This window comes from Notamacropus eugenii, chromosome 6 (genome assembly GCF_028372415.1).
Source record: "Notamacropus eugenii isolate mMacEug1 chromosome 6, mMacEug1.pri_v2, whole genome shotgun sequence".
Lineage (NCBI taxonomy): Eukaryota > Metazoa > Chordata > Mammalia > Diprotodontia > Macropodidae > Notamacropus > Notamacropus eugenii.
The window spans coordinates 340,203,524-340,218,132 of NC_092877.1; the positions used below are offsets into that span (position 1 = coordinate 340,203,524).

The 14,609-nt window shown below is 41.7% G+C and overlaps 2 protein-coding genes across 22 annotated transcripts in view; one reads left to right on the top strand and one right to left on the bottom strand.

The window, feature by feature from the left end:
* Positions 1–14,609, top strand: part of MED12L (mediator complex subunit 12L) — a 603,739-nt gene that overhangs the window by 348,538 nt on the left and 240,592 nt on the right. The gene's annotated exons all lie outside the window — the stretch shown is intronic.
* Positions 10,916–14,609, bottom strand: part of P2RY14 (purinergic receptor P2Y14) — a 49,213-nt gene continuing 45,519 nt past the window's right edge. For all 6 annotated transcript variants that reach the window (XM_072618334.1, XM_072618336.1, XM_072618337.1 and 3 more), the window contains one exon: positions 10,916–14,576. In XM_072618334.1, the coding sequence (XP_072474435.1) occupies positions 13,534–14,559 (1,026 nt within the window). In that variant the 5' untranslated portion in view covers positions 14,560–14,576 and the 3' untranslated portion in view covers positions 10,916–13,533. The remainder of the gene's footprint in view (positions 14,577–14,609) is intronic.

Consider the following 14,609-nt stretch of genomic DNA (forward strand, 5'->3'; position numbering starts at 1 on the left):
ATCCAACAATGGATGCAGGCTGCTGAAGGGGCTGCTGTGGGAGCTGCTGCTACCCACCAGATGCTATGGGAAGGCCCTTCTCCCCTCTCAGCCAGCTGAAAAAAACCCTCTCACTGACCTTTGGCGTCTGTGGGTTGAGGGATCCAAGGCTGGGCTGGGCTCTGCTCCTCGTCAGGTGCAACAGACATTTCCGGCAGCCTTTCAGGTCACCCTGGGCTGGAAATCTCCTCCACTCTGTTGTTCTATGGCTTCTACTGTTCTAGAATTTGTTGAAAGTCTTTCTTTACAGGTATTTAATGGGCTGTGGGGTAAGAGCTAAGCGTGTGTGCTTCTTTCTACTCTGCCATCTTGGCTCTACCCCCTCCAAGTCCTATCTAAATAACACCATACTACCTTCATGTTGCATGATGCATTGTTACAGGAGGTACACATCGCCTTATTTTACTGTCCACTCCCACGCCTAGAATGCTCTTCCCTTTCCCTTCCACCTCTTGGAATCTCTAACTACAGACAAGTGCTAACTTCTATAAAAGACCTCTCCTGATCCCCCTACCTGTTAGCATTTCTCCTAGTCCTAAATGAAATCCCTGTGTTGTGGTTTTTTGGCTTTTATTATCTGTCCTTCTTACCTAATTGAACAGTAAAAAATAAAAATAAAATATGCATAGTACAGCAAAGTCAATTTCCATTTTGGTCATGTCCAAAAAATGTAGATTTCTTTCTACATTTTAAGTCCATCACTTCCCTTGCAGGAGACAAGTGGTGTTCCATCTTTAGTCCTTTAAACACATGGCTTATCATTGAGCAAAGGGCTCAAGGCTTTCAAAGTTGTTTTCTTCTATGCTATTGTTGTTATGTAAATTGTTCTCCTTCTGCTTACTTGATGCTGCATCCTTTCATGGAAGCCTTCCCATGAAATCATTTGCGTGTGTGCTATGTGATCTTCTTTGCACACGTTGTTTCCACATTCCTCCCCTCCCCCCCAAACAGATATATAAATTATTTGATGACAAGTACAGTTTCTATCACTATCTAAGTTGAAAGTACATTGCTTCTTTCAATGCTCTTCTCCAGCTCCTCCTTTTCTGATTACCCCAGGTGTTCATCAAATCCCACCTTCAGCCAATACCTGGAGGGGGGTATCAGGGGAATGGAGGGTGAGTGGGTGGGTGAGAGTTGGTGAATATATTCTAGATTTTTTTGTGTACCTGTCTCTCCCTCATAAGCACTCTAAGGGGAGGAATGGTCTCACATAAAAATATAGTAGTCCCAATGCCTAGCATAGTACTTGGTAGATAGAAGTCACTTAAATGCCTTCCACATGTTTTGCGTGACTTCACATGTATCAAATTGTCTATCTTCTCAAGGAGTGGGGTGCGACAGAAGAGGGAGACAGAATTTTGAATTAGAAATGTTTTTAAATGATTATTTAGGGGGGTGGAGCCAAGACGGCAGAGTAGAAAGACACACATATGCTAGCTCCGAACCCAAAGCCCATAAAATATCTGTAAAAACCAACTCCCAACAAATTCTGGAGCAGCAGAAGCCACAGAACAATGGAGCGGACGAGATTTCTGTTCCAGGGGGACCTGAAAACCTCTCACTGTTGGGGGTGTAAGCTCAATTCCATGTGGACGGTCTCGGGCGGGTAAAGGTGGGAACTTCTAAATCTTAGAGTTCTCATGAGGCCCCCCAGAAAACAGCAGGGAATCGAGGAGTGAGACCGAGCTATCTCGTGTATTTCCGCCTCTTCCCTTCTGAAACGTGATGGGAGGAGCATCCCCGCCCTCGAGACTGTCCCGGATCTGGGCACACCTATTGTTATCTAACAGGCACGGTATTCAGGTGCAAACTATGCAGCCGGAAAGCTTAATTAGGGTCAGGAAAGCCTGAAAGCTCTTAGCGAGGGAGGGGCCCTTACAGGACAGAAGGCGCCTCTTCACTTTTCCTCTCTTTTCTCTCTCCCCTCCCCCTCTCTCCCCATTTACACTTCTGCTTCCAATCTCTTACTGTAAGATCTTTGCCTCCTTGGGAGACTTCTCTCTCTCTCCTAAGGAAGCATTCCCCCTGCACATGTAACCAGGACCCTGAATAAAGCCTAACCCTTGTTCGACTCCGGAAAGTCTCTTCTCTCATACGTTTACCCGGTTTGGCCAAGCGAAGACCTGGGACAGGTAAGGTAAGACTCGGGTAGCCCTCAGGCCTCTAGGCCTGGCATCTCACAAAAGGTCCTTCATGCTGCGGACCAGGAGCAGAGCCCAGTCCTGCCTTGGCTGCACGGCGCCAAGAGGAGCGGATCCGAGCAGGCTTCAGGGACAGAATCTCCAGCAGCCACGCGGGTCCCTCCACCCACAGGTGACAAGGGTCAGTGAGAGGGTCTCTTTGGCAAGTTGAGAGGGGAGGGGGGTGCCCCCATAACTCAGGCCCCCTCAGGAGGCAGCAGTGGAGGCGGGAGCAGACTGGGGCTCCCCAAGCAGGCAGGAGCCTGGCTCCATTGTTGAAGGTCTTTGCATAAACCCCCTGAGGGAACTGAGCCTGTGAGGTGGCCCTGCCCCCACATGAGCACCTGAACTTAATCTCACACTGAATAGCAGCCCTGCCCTTGCCCAAAGCCCTGAGGCTGGGAAGCAGCATTTGAATCTCAGACCCCAAGTGCTGGCTGGGCGGATCTGGAGACAAAGTGGGTGTGAAGAGAATACTCAGAAGTCAAGTCATTGGCTGGGAAAATGCCCAGAAAAGGGAAAAAAAAAAAGACTATAGAAGGTTACTTTCTTGGTGAACAGATATCTTCTCATTTTATCAAATTATCAAGGAAAACTGCTCAGCATTTTTGGGGTGGAGGGAGTGGAGAAACGGGGAGAAAATTTGGAACTTAAAATTTTGTGGAAATGAATGTTGAAAACCTAAAGAAAGAAAGAAAGAAAAAAAGAAAGAAAGAAAGATAGGGCTTGGACAGTCTGAGTTCAGATTACTTGTACCTTGGTACACAGTGCAATGCTTCTTAAACTGTGGGCCATGGTCCCATATGGGGTTTAAGTTTATTAAATAGGTTAAGTGTAGGAAGTGCTGAAGGGGATGTGAATGGAAAAAGTTTTAGGTCCCTCTTAGCTCTAAAACAATAGTTCCATGATCCCAGCTGTTATTGATGCCTTAAGTGAACCTGGGGAAGTGATTGGCTTCCTTTATTTTCCTCCCTTGTAAGGTGAAGCCATTGGAGATGATTTTTAGTGCCCTTCCATTTCTAAGTCCCGTGTAGGGCATTGTTTCTCTCTTAGCACAGTTCTGGGCTGTTATTGCCATCCTGATTCAGAGGCAGGTGGGCAAAGGAGCCAACTTGCCACTGCAGTGCCTTTGCCAGTTTACTATGTCCTGTGTCCCCACCTGGCCTGTCCTGGCAGCCTCCCGTCCCCTCCTCCTCATGTCCCATCTCTTGATTTAGTTGAGAAATGGGATTGAGATATAGGAGAAATTGACAGGATTCCAGTAGAAATAACCATCATCTTATGGAACCAAAATAAACTTTGACCATGACTCCTGTTTGGAGGGAAGGTACATGTTTTCAAGGATAATTCCTGGGAAAAAAATCTAGCTTCCAGGTATTACTCTGTCTGGTTCCTTTAAATGCTCTGTCTCTATTTTCTATTAACAAAATTGGGATAATTATACCTAATATTAATATTCAAGGTAGGTAAAGACTTATGTTCTTGGAAGAAAAGGCATAATATTCAATCAGCTTTATTCTTAATAGGTGTATTCCTTTATCTGCTTTTGCATCTAAACATATGGCTTAATCAGTCCAGCAGCATTTATAGGCAGCCGACCATCAGCAAGGCTCTGTTCATTGCTAAGGTGCACAAAGTTAACAACTCTTAGAATTGATATACGACTTATTTCTGTCCGGTTATGTGCTACATTAGAACAAAAGTTGCAATTCACAGGGAAAATCCCTAAAATATATTTTTTCTTTTTTTTCCCTTCAAACTTTTTTCGATTTAGTCACTTAGGGTTGCTTTTGTTTGTGTGGCTGCGGTAGATTTCTTTCCACTTAGCTTTTTTTTAAAAATGGAGTTTCAAAATAAGCTTCACTATCTGAGCAATTCACCATCTAAGAAATGATTCTTGGAGAAACAACCTTCTCTCCAGTGTTCCAAATAAGTGTTTTGGACTATTGGACTCAAAGAATTTTAACAGCATCTCTCCTCTTGGGGTAACTTTTAAGCCTCAGTGATATCTATACAACTGTGGGTGGCCATTTTCTTTTCTTAGATGGTAGGAAAAATTTCAGTAATCTTGAATGCTTTATTAGTAGTGGAGGGGAAAATTCTGAATATTTCTTCCACAAAACTCTTAAAAGGTTGACTTCATGTAAATCTGAGACTCTTGGTATAAAAAACTGATAGTTCCCTTCTGTACAGTCACCCAGTTTAGTCATATCAGGAAAATTGGTAGGTTGGGTAGAGTTTTATGATTGTCCCTTCAACAGAATTTCAGTTAATGAGATTAATTCTTTTGATAATGCAGTTTGTTTTTGTTTAGTTGAAAACAGCCAAGATGAAAGTGGTGTGCTCAGTCAACCTAAAGTCTCTCAAGGGTGCAAGTTGTCCATTTGGGAAGCAAAAGGGAGTCCAAGAAGAACAGACATAAATGATTAACCATTTTCATGGACATAGTGGTTTAAAAAATATTTTAGCCTGTTACCTTATCTTCCTTGGAGAATATATGAGAAGATACATACAGTCTAGCCTGAAACTTAACAGTGGTGAGAGCATCCTTGTACATAAGGCCACAGATGGGCAGCTAGGTAGCACAGAATCAGAAAGATTCATCTTCATGAGTTCAGATCTAGCCTCATATACTTTTACTAGTTGTGTGAGCCTGGACAAGTCACTTAGCCATGTTTGCCTCAGTTTTTTCATCTGTAAAAATGAGCTGAAAAAGAAAATGACAAACTACTCCAGTATCTTTGCCAAGAAAAATCCAAGTGGGGTCACCAAGGATTGGGCATGGCTGAAAACAACAGAACAAGACCACGGATGCAGTGAAGTTGTAAGTATCGAAGGCAGGAAAGATTCAGGGAGCCTGGATATTGAAATTTGACAAGAAGACTGCTGCTTTTTTTTTGTTGTTGTTAAGGTGTTAAACACTCAAAAGGCTCAAATTGTATAGGCTGATGACTGACCATTTTTAATTTCTTCTTAAATTGGAATAAGAACCTGGAGTTGCAACAGTTCTCTTCTTGCAGAGGACAGTAGCTATCAAACAAGCATAAAAAAAACCAGGTGCTTTTTTTTTTTTTTGTGCTTGCTTTTGTTTTTACAGAGTACCGCAATCTCATGGTCTGAGATGAATGAATGAATGAATGAATGAATGAATGAATGAAAAAAATTAAGATCTTACTCTGTGCCGGCCATTGTGTTAGGTGCTGAGGATTCAAATATATGTTCTAATGTAGGATGTGGTGGTCAGGGAGTGGTATTTTGTTTTGAAAAGTTACCCAGATGACGAGTGCAGTCATGGGGGATGAGGTTGACACACTCTTTCCAGGGGGCAGTGATCTGATGTGATTTGATTATGCTTTAAGAAATGGAAAGTGGCTGGGGGTGGGGAAGAAGGGAAATAGGGTGTATGTGCTGTCGTCATAAGGCTGCTGTTAGAAGACAACTGGGAATGTAGGGTGGCAAGAACTGGCCTCAGACGGCATGAGGCTGCCACCAATGAGGGTACTTAAGGGGCTGGCTCTTGGGTAGGAGCTTCAGGAAAGAAAATAATCAAATCTTCTAAGGCAGACAGCTTAAGGACTGGTGAGAAGATAGCTAGGGAGTAAAGGGAAATAGCAAGCTGAGTACAGAAGCAATTTCAAACTGGGGAGGTTAATGTTTGATGCTGGTTAAGAATAATAGCCAACATTATATAATGATACTTTAAGGTTTGCAAAACTTGTTACATTTTGACTATAAAACAGCCTTGTGAAGTTGGTGCTGCTGTTATCCATATTTAACAGTTGAGGAAACTGAGGCAGACAGAGGTTAAGTGATTTGCCCAGGGTCACACAGCTAGCAAGTGTCTAAGGCAGGATTCTAACTCAGGTCTTCAAGACTCAAGGTGGGCCAGTGAGGTGATTAATGGATACATGCTCCCTTCCCAAAACGTTTTGGGCAGCAGTGTACATATATACTTTTCCTCCTTGCTGAAGGTCAGTGTCTTCATGGCTCAGATCTTCCTTGTTCCCCCCTCCTGACTCATTCTCATTAGTAAGTCCAGGGCCTAGGATCCTGAGAAGTAAACCTTGAGGAGGGTGGGAGAGATGAAACTTTAAGTGGGTGGGGGAAAAACTACACTTAATTGGGTAGAAGGAAGAGGGAGTCAGAGACAGCAAAGATATTTGCAGAGAGGTTGGAGCAGATGAGGGTAAGGGAAAGGAGAGTTATAGGGGAGAGTTTTTGAGTGTTAGGGATGAGAGAACTCATTGAGAATGGACAGGGAGAAAAGACTATTAAAGAGTGTGCCACCTGATGGGGTATGGAGACTGGCATTTGGAGCCTGAGGTGAACTCAAGAAATGAGGGAGAAATGTGAGATCAGGCAGACTAGAGGGAAGGTGGTGGTTTTTGCTACAGGCTGGAGAGACATGCACCAGATGGGGGAGAGAGAGAAGGACTGACGCATATCATAGCCTCTAGGGCATGGCAGAGCAAGGCTGCCCATCTGGGGAGAATGAATGAGAGACCAGAGCTCTGGAGGAGACCGGGGACCCAAGTTAAATATGTTGGATTTGTAAACTAAAAAATCAAGCTGAACAGACTAGTGTCATTGCTTTGTGCCCAAAGTGCTTTTACTGTTCTCAGTATATAGAAATGTTCCTGGTGGCAAAATTCAGAAAAAACAGAAAGGAGAAATAAATTTTATTTTTTAAATTTAATTAATTTGTTTTCAGTTTTCAGCAATCACTTACATAAGTCTTAAATTTTCCCCCCTCCTTCTTCCCTCTCTCTTCTAGATGGCATGCAATCTCATATGGGTTCTACATTTACATTCTTATTAAACACATATTCACATTAGTCATGTTGCATAGAAGATTAAAACGAATGTGAGCAAACATGAGAAAAACCGAAACAAAACATGAGAAAATAAGCTGCTTCATTCTGCGTTCTGATTCCATAGTTCTTTCTCTGAATGTGGATGGCATTTTGCCTCAGGAGTCCATTGGGAATGTTTTAGGTTCTTGCATTGCTGTGAAGGGCTTAGTCTGTCAGAAAACATCCTCACACATTGTGGCTGTTACTGTGTACAAAGTTCTCCTGGTTCTGCTCATTTCACTCAGCATCAGTTCATATAAGTTTTTCCAGGTTTTTCTGAAGTCTTACTGTTCGTCATAGAAGAAATAAATTTTAAAAACCACAGTTAATGAGTTATCTTCAGAAAGAGGGGAGGACCACTTCTTTTTTCTGAAACAAGAAGGAAAGATGGTAACATGAGGAAGATACAGAACAATGCTGAGGGACAGATGAAAGAAGCTCAGCAGGGCCACCTTCAAATCCCTCTGCTGTCCTCAGAAGAATATTCAGTGAGCTTGTCTGAAGAAGATTGAGGGATGAGGTTGGAGGTCTGAAAAGGGGAGGATGTTGATGAGTAATTCCTGCTGAGCATCACTGAAGGGCCCAGTGGACGTGGTGGCAGTTTTAGAGAAGAGAAGGGGATGTATTTGAGAGATGTGAAATCAACAGGCCTTGGATAAGGAATGATGGGAAAAGTTAATAATTGGGAGGGGATGGGAAATTTGGGGGAAATACTGCTGAGTAGGCTGATCTTTAAAAATCTGAGGATCGGCCTTAATTATACCAACGTATAAAAAAGACACATGCGCATCTGTCTATCTATCTGAATACATGTGTATATAGACAGAGCTGTGTGTATGTGTGTGCGCATTTATTTGTTATTCATCCACTTATTACTCATTTTTTCATCCATTCATTTAATTATACGTTAGCAAGCAGAGAATCCAGAGACTCAGAAGAAAGTGTTTTTGTGCTCTTTAGGTTGCTTGCACATGGTGTGAGTTGTTTGACCAGGACTTAGTAACATTAGGCAGATGCTGCATCCTAATAGAAGTGGAGATGACTGTCCAGCGTCTGTCTGAGATGGCTTCTCAGTAAGAAGCTATAATTCAGCATTGGCTAATGAGTGAAACACGAGGTTAATGGGTTATGTCTTATTAGAGAATTTGAGCAGATGAAATGGTTGTTTGCCTAAAGCTCCAGTCCCTTGGAGACAGCTGTGGTACCATGGGCATAATCCCCCAGGCTCCCGTATCAGCTTAAGCATTCTGTTCATGACAGCTCTGTGACTACATACATATAGATGTTATTATCCTCTCTTGAGGCATGGAAGGGTTAAAAACAGCCCCTTCCACAGTCCTGGCAAATGCCAGCAGCCAAGGTTGGAACCCAGGCCCCTGACTCCAAAATTCAGTGTCTTTTTCTTTATGGATTTGCCTCAGACTTGTCTTTGACCAGCTGCATGATGAGGAAAATCACTGGGCTTTCCCTGAGTCAGCTAAGATGTGACACAGTGAATGAGAGCTCTGGTCTTGGAGTCAGTCATATCTGCATTAATTGTATGAAGTGACTTCCTCTGGGCAAGTCACTGCATCTCTGTCAGCCTCACTTTTCTCATCTGTAAAATAGGGATAATAATTCCTATCTCACCAGGTAGATCAAATGAGACAGCATGTGTACAGTGCTTTGTGCTCCTTAAACTTTTACAGAACAGAAAGTGCTTTATAGAAGTTGGCTACTATCATCATCATCCTTGAGACCCATCACAGAATATCATTTACTTAGTTCATAAGCATTTATTAAATCCATTATATGTGGGAAGCATTGGCTGAGAGATATGGGTGCAAAGAAAGGGGTGATCCCCCATGGTCCCTGATCTCAGAGAGCTCACGTTCTCATGAGGGAAGCTTCATGCAACTCGCCATGAACTCTCCCATATTAGAATGTCTACAAGAGAAGATTGTGGAGTTGGATCCAGATTTGAGAATTATTTGCATCACCTTCCATAGTATAGGCAATGGAGAAGAAATTTGAATCCATTGAATTGTTGACACAAGAATGGTTACATGGGCACATTTTTAAAAATTTTTTTATCAACCCTATGTTTACCAGAGTCTGCTAGCAACCTTTAACGGTAAAACTGAATTTTAGTTGAATCACTTGAAGAAATGAATCTTGGGTAATGAGTAATGTTGCACATCCTTGTAGAATTAAGTGGGTTCTGATGGCTGGGTGAATGTCATAAAAACTTTTGTTAGTGTTGGCATGTATTTAGTATCTTTTCACAAATGTAAATAATTATATATTTGACTCCTTGACCACAATATTTCTTGTTTTACAACAGGAAGGGTGGTCCTTTGGGGGCAGCAGGAGAGGAAAAGGGACAACCAGTGGAATTGTTCATGTATTTTGCCTGCTTGGGTATTTTATGTGATGTAGAATGTAAAATATTGTAAGGATAAATTAATGCTTTTTTCTTAGGATATAATACCCCATGACATGTAAAAGCAAATCCTTAATATTTACAAAGATAAGGTGACCAGTATTACTCTAGTATTGCTTCCTTGACAAATTCTTATCACTGTTATATAAACATTCTTTTATTTAAATGTTTGATATTGTTTTCAGGGGCAAGTGTCCAGTCCTTTAGAACAGGGAGGAAACACAGCGATGGTGAAAGCTTTCTTCCCAAGATAATGGGACACCTCTCAAGTCTTGTGACTCCTCAGGTCTCACATTCCCAAACCACACTTTTCTCTTCTATTTAGCCCATTTTCCCCAAAGTCACATTTGTTCCACTGTCTATTATTGGAAATTCAGATTTCCTTTCCTCTTTGCCCCTAAGCAGTTCCTTCTTGTTAGATCTGATTGAAGATCAAACTGCCTTCTTCTTAATATTGCTAGAGAATTCATAACAGCATCTGTAGCTTTCAGATGTATTTTTCTAGTGGTGTAATCACACAGCCACAGCGTCCTATAGTGAGAAGTGTCCTTGAGCTTGGTGCATCTATGCCTTCGAGATTCTTGGGTGTACAGAACTGAGTGCAATGTTCTGTTTGGCATCTGATCAACTCAGAGTGCAGTGGGAATCAACCTCTCTCTTATCGTTTTAAAAATAAATTGATTTTTAAAATTATATCTTTTGGTTTTCCATCCCCTCAGTTCCCCCCTGTATCTCTCCCTCTGTCATCTCAAAGACCCCTCCCTTAGAACCAAAGAAGGAGGGAAGACCCCATGTGGGAAACATTGCATATAATATGGAATTTTTTCCCTAATTTTGTTGACTAGTTTTGCTGATTTTTTCCCCCTTCTTCCTTCCCTTTCCTTTAGTTCATCACCGGATTACATCAGTTATATCTTTCCATACTACCTAACACATAAGACTATCTTCCATTTCCCAGCAGAGACGAGCATGTTTCAATATTTAATTGTCCTTGGAGGAAAGTCACATAGACATTTTCTAAATGTTTTGTAGGTCTCTTCTTCTGTCATTATGTAGATACTTTATTGGTCTTTCCTCCATCAATAGAGCACTGCCCTATCTATATAGTCTGCATTTACTTCCATACCCACAGTTCATGGGATCATAGATTTAGAGGTAGAAGAGACCCCAAAAGCCATCTAGGCTAAGTCTTTACATTTTAAAGATGAGGATTCTTTGTCCCAAGGTGACCAGTTGACTTGCCCAAAGCCATTTGAACCAGGTCTTCTTACTCTAGAGCTATCACCGTCCCCTTCTTCCCCATGTTGTCTCCTAATCCCTACAGTTATTTAGGCTACCACAAACTTGACCCTGTAAAAAGGAAGATTCTTTATTTGAACTTTCTCCTTGATTAAAAAAACAACACTTGTGGAAAGAAAGAGAATTAAAAGGAGTTTATTAAAAGGACATCAAAGTAACAACACACTGATGGGCTGATCACTAGAGATCAGCAAGGCATTTAAGATTGAGCCAGCTTTTTATTGATAACTTTCATAATAAGATATAGACAAGTCAGCAGAATGGGATGAGTCATGGTATCTGAGCTGCTCCCAAAGGTAGCAGGTGTGATGATGTTTAACTGGTAGGGGTATGTGCTAAATAGCAGCAGACTGGATGAGGCCTCCCCTGACCCTGATTTACAATTGGAACTGGGAACAGTGGGTCCTTGAGTCAGCATAACTTTCACAAATGCAATTTAGATTTTTTGAAGTTAGCAATGAGATTTGGAGAAGTTTTTGTTACTTTGTGAAGATTTCCCCCTTAGTTTTATTTTCTTGCATTTTTAAACAATTCCTTAATTCACTAAGTTTGAAAATAATAGAATTGTTTCCCCCATGTGTTTGTATCTTCTCTCCCATTAGAACCCTCAGCTTCCTTCAGTTCAGAGCTCAGTTGAATTGTCATCAGAGATGATCTTCACTTAAGGCCACCCTCCTGCCCACTATTAGTAACTGAGATGAGAGGGACTTTGTAGCAGCAGCTTCTGTTTAGACTTTCAGTATTAGTAGAGAATGTGGTGGTTTCCTTCTCTCCGAGCTCTGACTGTGCCACTACTCAGGCACCCTAACTTGCACTTCTCTATAGTTTTAAGTTTTCAAAGTGCATTGCATACATTATTTCATCTGAACTTCCTTGATTTTCTACTAAGTCTGTCCTCTTTCCTCTCATCCAAGTGCCTTCATAATGTCTAGATGGAATTACCACCCCAAAAAAGCAGCTAGATAGTGACAATGGATAGACTCCTATAGTCAGGAGTTCTTGAATTCAAATCTGTCTTCAGAAACTTACTTACTGTGACCTTGTGACCACTTAATCCTGTTTGCCTCAGTTTCCTCATTCCTAAAATGAGCTGGAGAAGTAAATGGTAAAGCACTCTAATATTTTTGCCAAGAAAACCCTCAAAGACGTCAGGAAGAGTCAAATGCTACTGAAACAACTCAACAAAGACAACGGTCACCCACAAAGTAATTCTTTGTGAATTTATTCAGATGAATCTCACTCTACCTTGGGCCCTTCCATACACTACTCTGAACTATTCCTGCTATTGAATAGAAGTCACTAGGTCTGGGTCATCACACCACTGGGAAAAATTACTGACCTTTATTGCTTTATGAATATGTATTAGATTCTGCTTCTTTGACATCTTTCTCTACCTGTGTCCCAGAGTCATAAGAACATTTTGTTAGTTGGACAGAGCCTGCGCTCAAGGGTTAGAGAATTCTAACCAATGCTTTGTACCAGGTAGACACTGAATAAATGTTTGTTAACCATTATTATATGCCTATTCCGAGAGAGGCACATTGCTAGACTCTATACCCAGCAGATAACCTTTACAATTCAGTGAGCAGGCTGCAAATATCTTATTAAGCACCTGCTGTGTACATGCAGCTGTTCTAGGTGCTGAACCCAATATGCCCCCAAATAAGTTACATTCTTTTAGAATACAAGGAAAAACTTCAGGCTAGCTCCATATTGTCTTTGCCCTGCTATATCAAGATTAGGGCAGTTCATTGCACTAAGCATGTTTATTAGATTATCATTTGAAAAACTAGTAATGATCAAGAGAAGCCAGGGTGTAGAAACCAAACCAAGTAACACCTCTTCATTTGCTGCAAGGGGCATCTGTTTGTCAAAGGCAGTATGGGCTCTGCCCCAGATAGGGGAAGGGTTCTCTTCATCCATGCTGATCTAAATGAAACAGTATAAACAAATTTTTTGTAAACTTAGATCAGCTAGCTTGCTATGACTTTGAAAGTCCAAGGTGTAAAGTTCACCGGAGTGATCTGTACCACACCTACCTTCTTTAGGTTTATTGTCTTTTCACTAACATTTGTACTTTTTATCCTTTTTTCTTTCAAAGTATTCTTTAGGTTGGTTTTGAATGGTTCTGTGCTCTAGGGTCTCTTGAACTGAGTAGACTCTTGAATAAAGGCCATTACAAGCCTCCAGCCTTTCCCCTTCTGCTAGTTCTCCATTTCAGGGCAGCACAAGGAGTATGTGAGCAATTGGAAATCATCGTTCCATTGCTTCTTCTGTTTTTTAATACATTAACTGACCAGCTTAGTGGGAATGAATATTCTTGTCAGTATGCACCAGTAGAATACAGTCTCCTTGAGGACAGGAATTGCTTTTGTTTTTGCATCCTCAATGCTTTGTCCAGTTCTGGCACTAAATAAATGCCTGTTGGCTGAATGAAAGAATGAAGGATAAAGCCTTCTGATTTGCTAGAATATTCTTGAATCAGACATGCATGCTTTTTTATTAATGGGAGAAAATGGTTCAGTATTATGAGCAAACTATCGACTAAGCTTTTCTTTGATGCTGCTGTAATGCAGAAAGGTTTGCATATGAAGTCTTTTTGGTTGTTGTAAATACCTTGTATGGTAGTGCCTGGAGACTGTTTATTGGCATAGCTGTCTCTTATGTATTCATCTTGGCCGGATGGGCAGTGCAACATAAAAGAAGTGATGGTCTCGGCAAAGCTCCCCATGGAGAGTCAGAGCGTATCTGTACTGTCCAGAATTGCATTGTCTATCATTTCATTGCTTCTCTTGGTTTTGGAATTCTCCAGGCTCTGTGGGGCTTTTAACCTGAGGTGGAACTTTCTCCGGAGCATTTCTCTAAATGGTTGGCAGAGGAAGAAATAAATAATGGGGTCCAGGCACACATTGACTGCAGATAGGAACAGAGTGAATTCTTTTGCATAGAGCAGGATTTCTTTGGATTGGCAGTCATAATGTCCTTCGGTTTGGCTTCGGGTATAGGGGATTCGGGCAATATGATAAGGGACAAAGCATACACAGAATACAAGCATGATGCAGAATATGTTGCGGCTGGACTTTTTCTTGACAGAGATGGAATTCCTTCTGGACCTAAGGTAAGAGCTGTAGATTTTCCTTGTGATGGCTGTGTAACAGATTATCAGCAGAAGGAACACAATCCAGAAGATGCTCACGAAAATGTAGCTGGAGGCTGTATGCCACTTGACCCCCAGTTCATTCTTGAGTTCCATGCACTTCACGTTCTCTGCCTCCTTAGCACTTTGATCAGTCAGAATGATGTTGGGGATGGCCAGGAACAGCATGAGGACCCAGACTAGGAGAGAGAGGATCTTACTATAGCCAACCGTGTGAACAAAAGAAGCCAGCAGGGGCTTTACGATCTTGTAGTACCTGTCAAATCCGATGAGCCCAAAAAACGCGATTCCCACATACATGTTGACGTAGAAGATCACCGCAGAACCCTTGCACACAAAGATCCTCAGCTGCCAGGGCCCTATTTTGGAATCACTCAGAATTTTGAATGGGAAAGTTAGACTCATCAGTAAGTCAGCTGCCACAATGTTCTTGAGATAGATGATGAAACTCTTGCTGTTGGAAACAGAAAAAAAGATCCAGGCAGATATCCCATTGAGCAGAATCCCACCCATGAAGACAAAGAAATAGAGCAGGGGAATGATGTATTGTGTGATAAGAGAATTCAGAGAACATTCCGTACTGTTACCGGCAGTTTTGTTGTCCATCTTTTTCAGTTAAAATCCTAAAAACAGACAAGACTCAATTAAGCTAATGC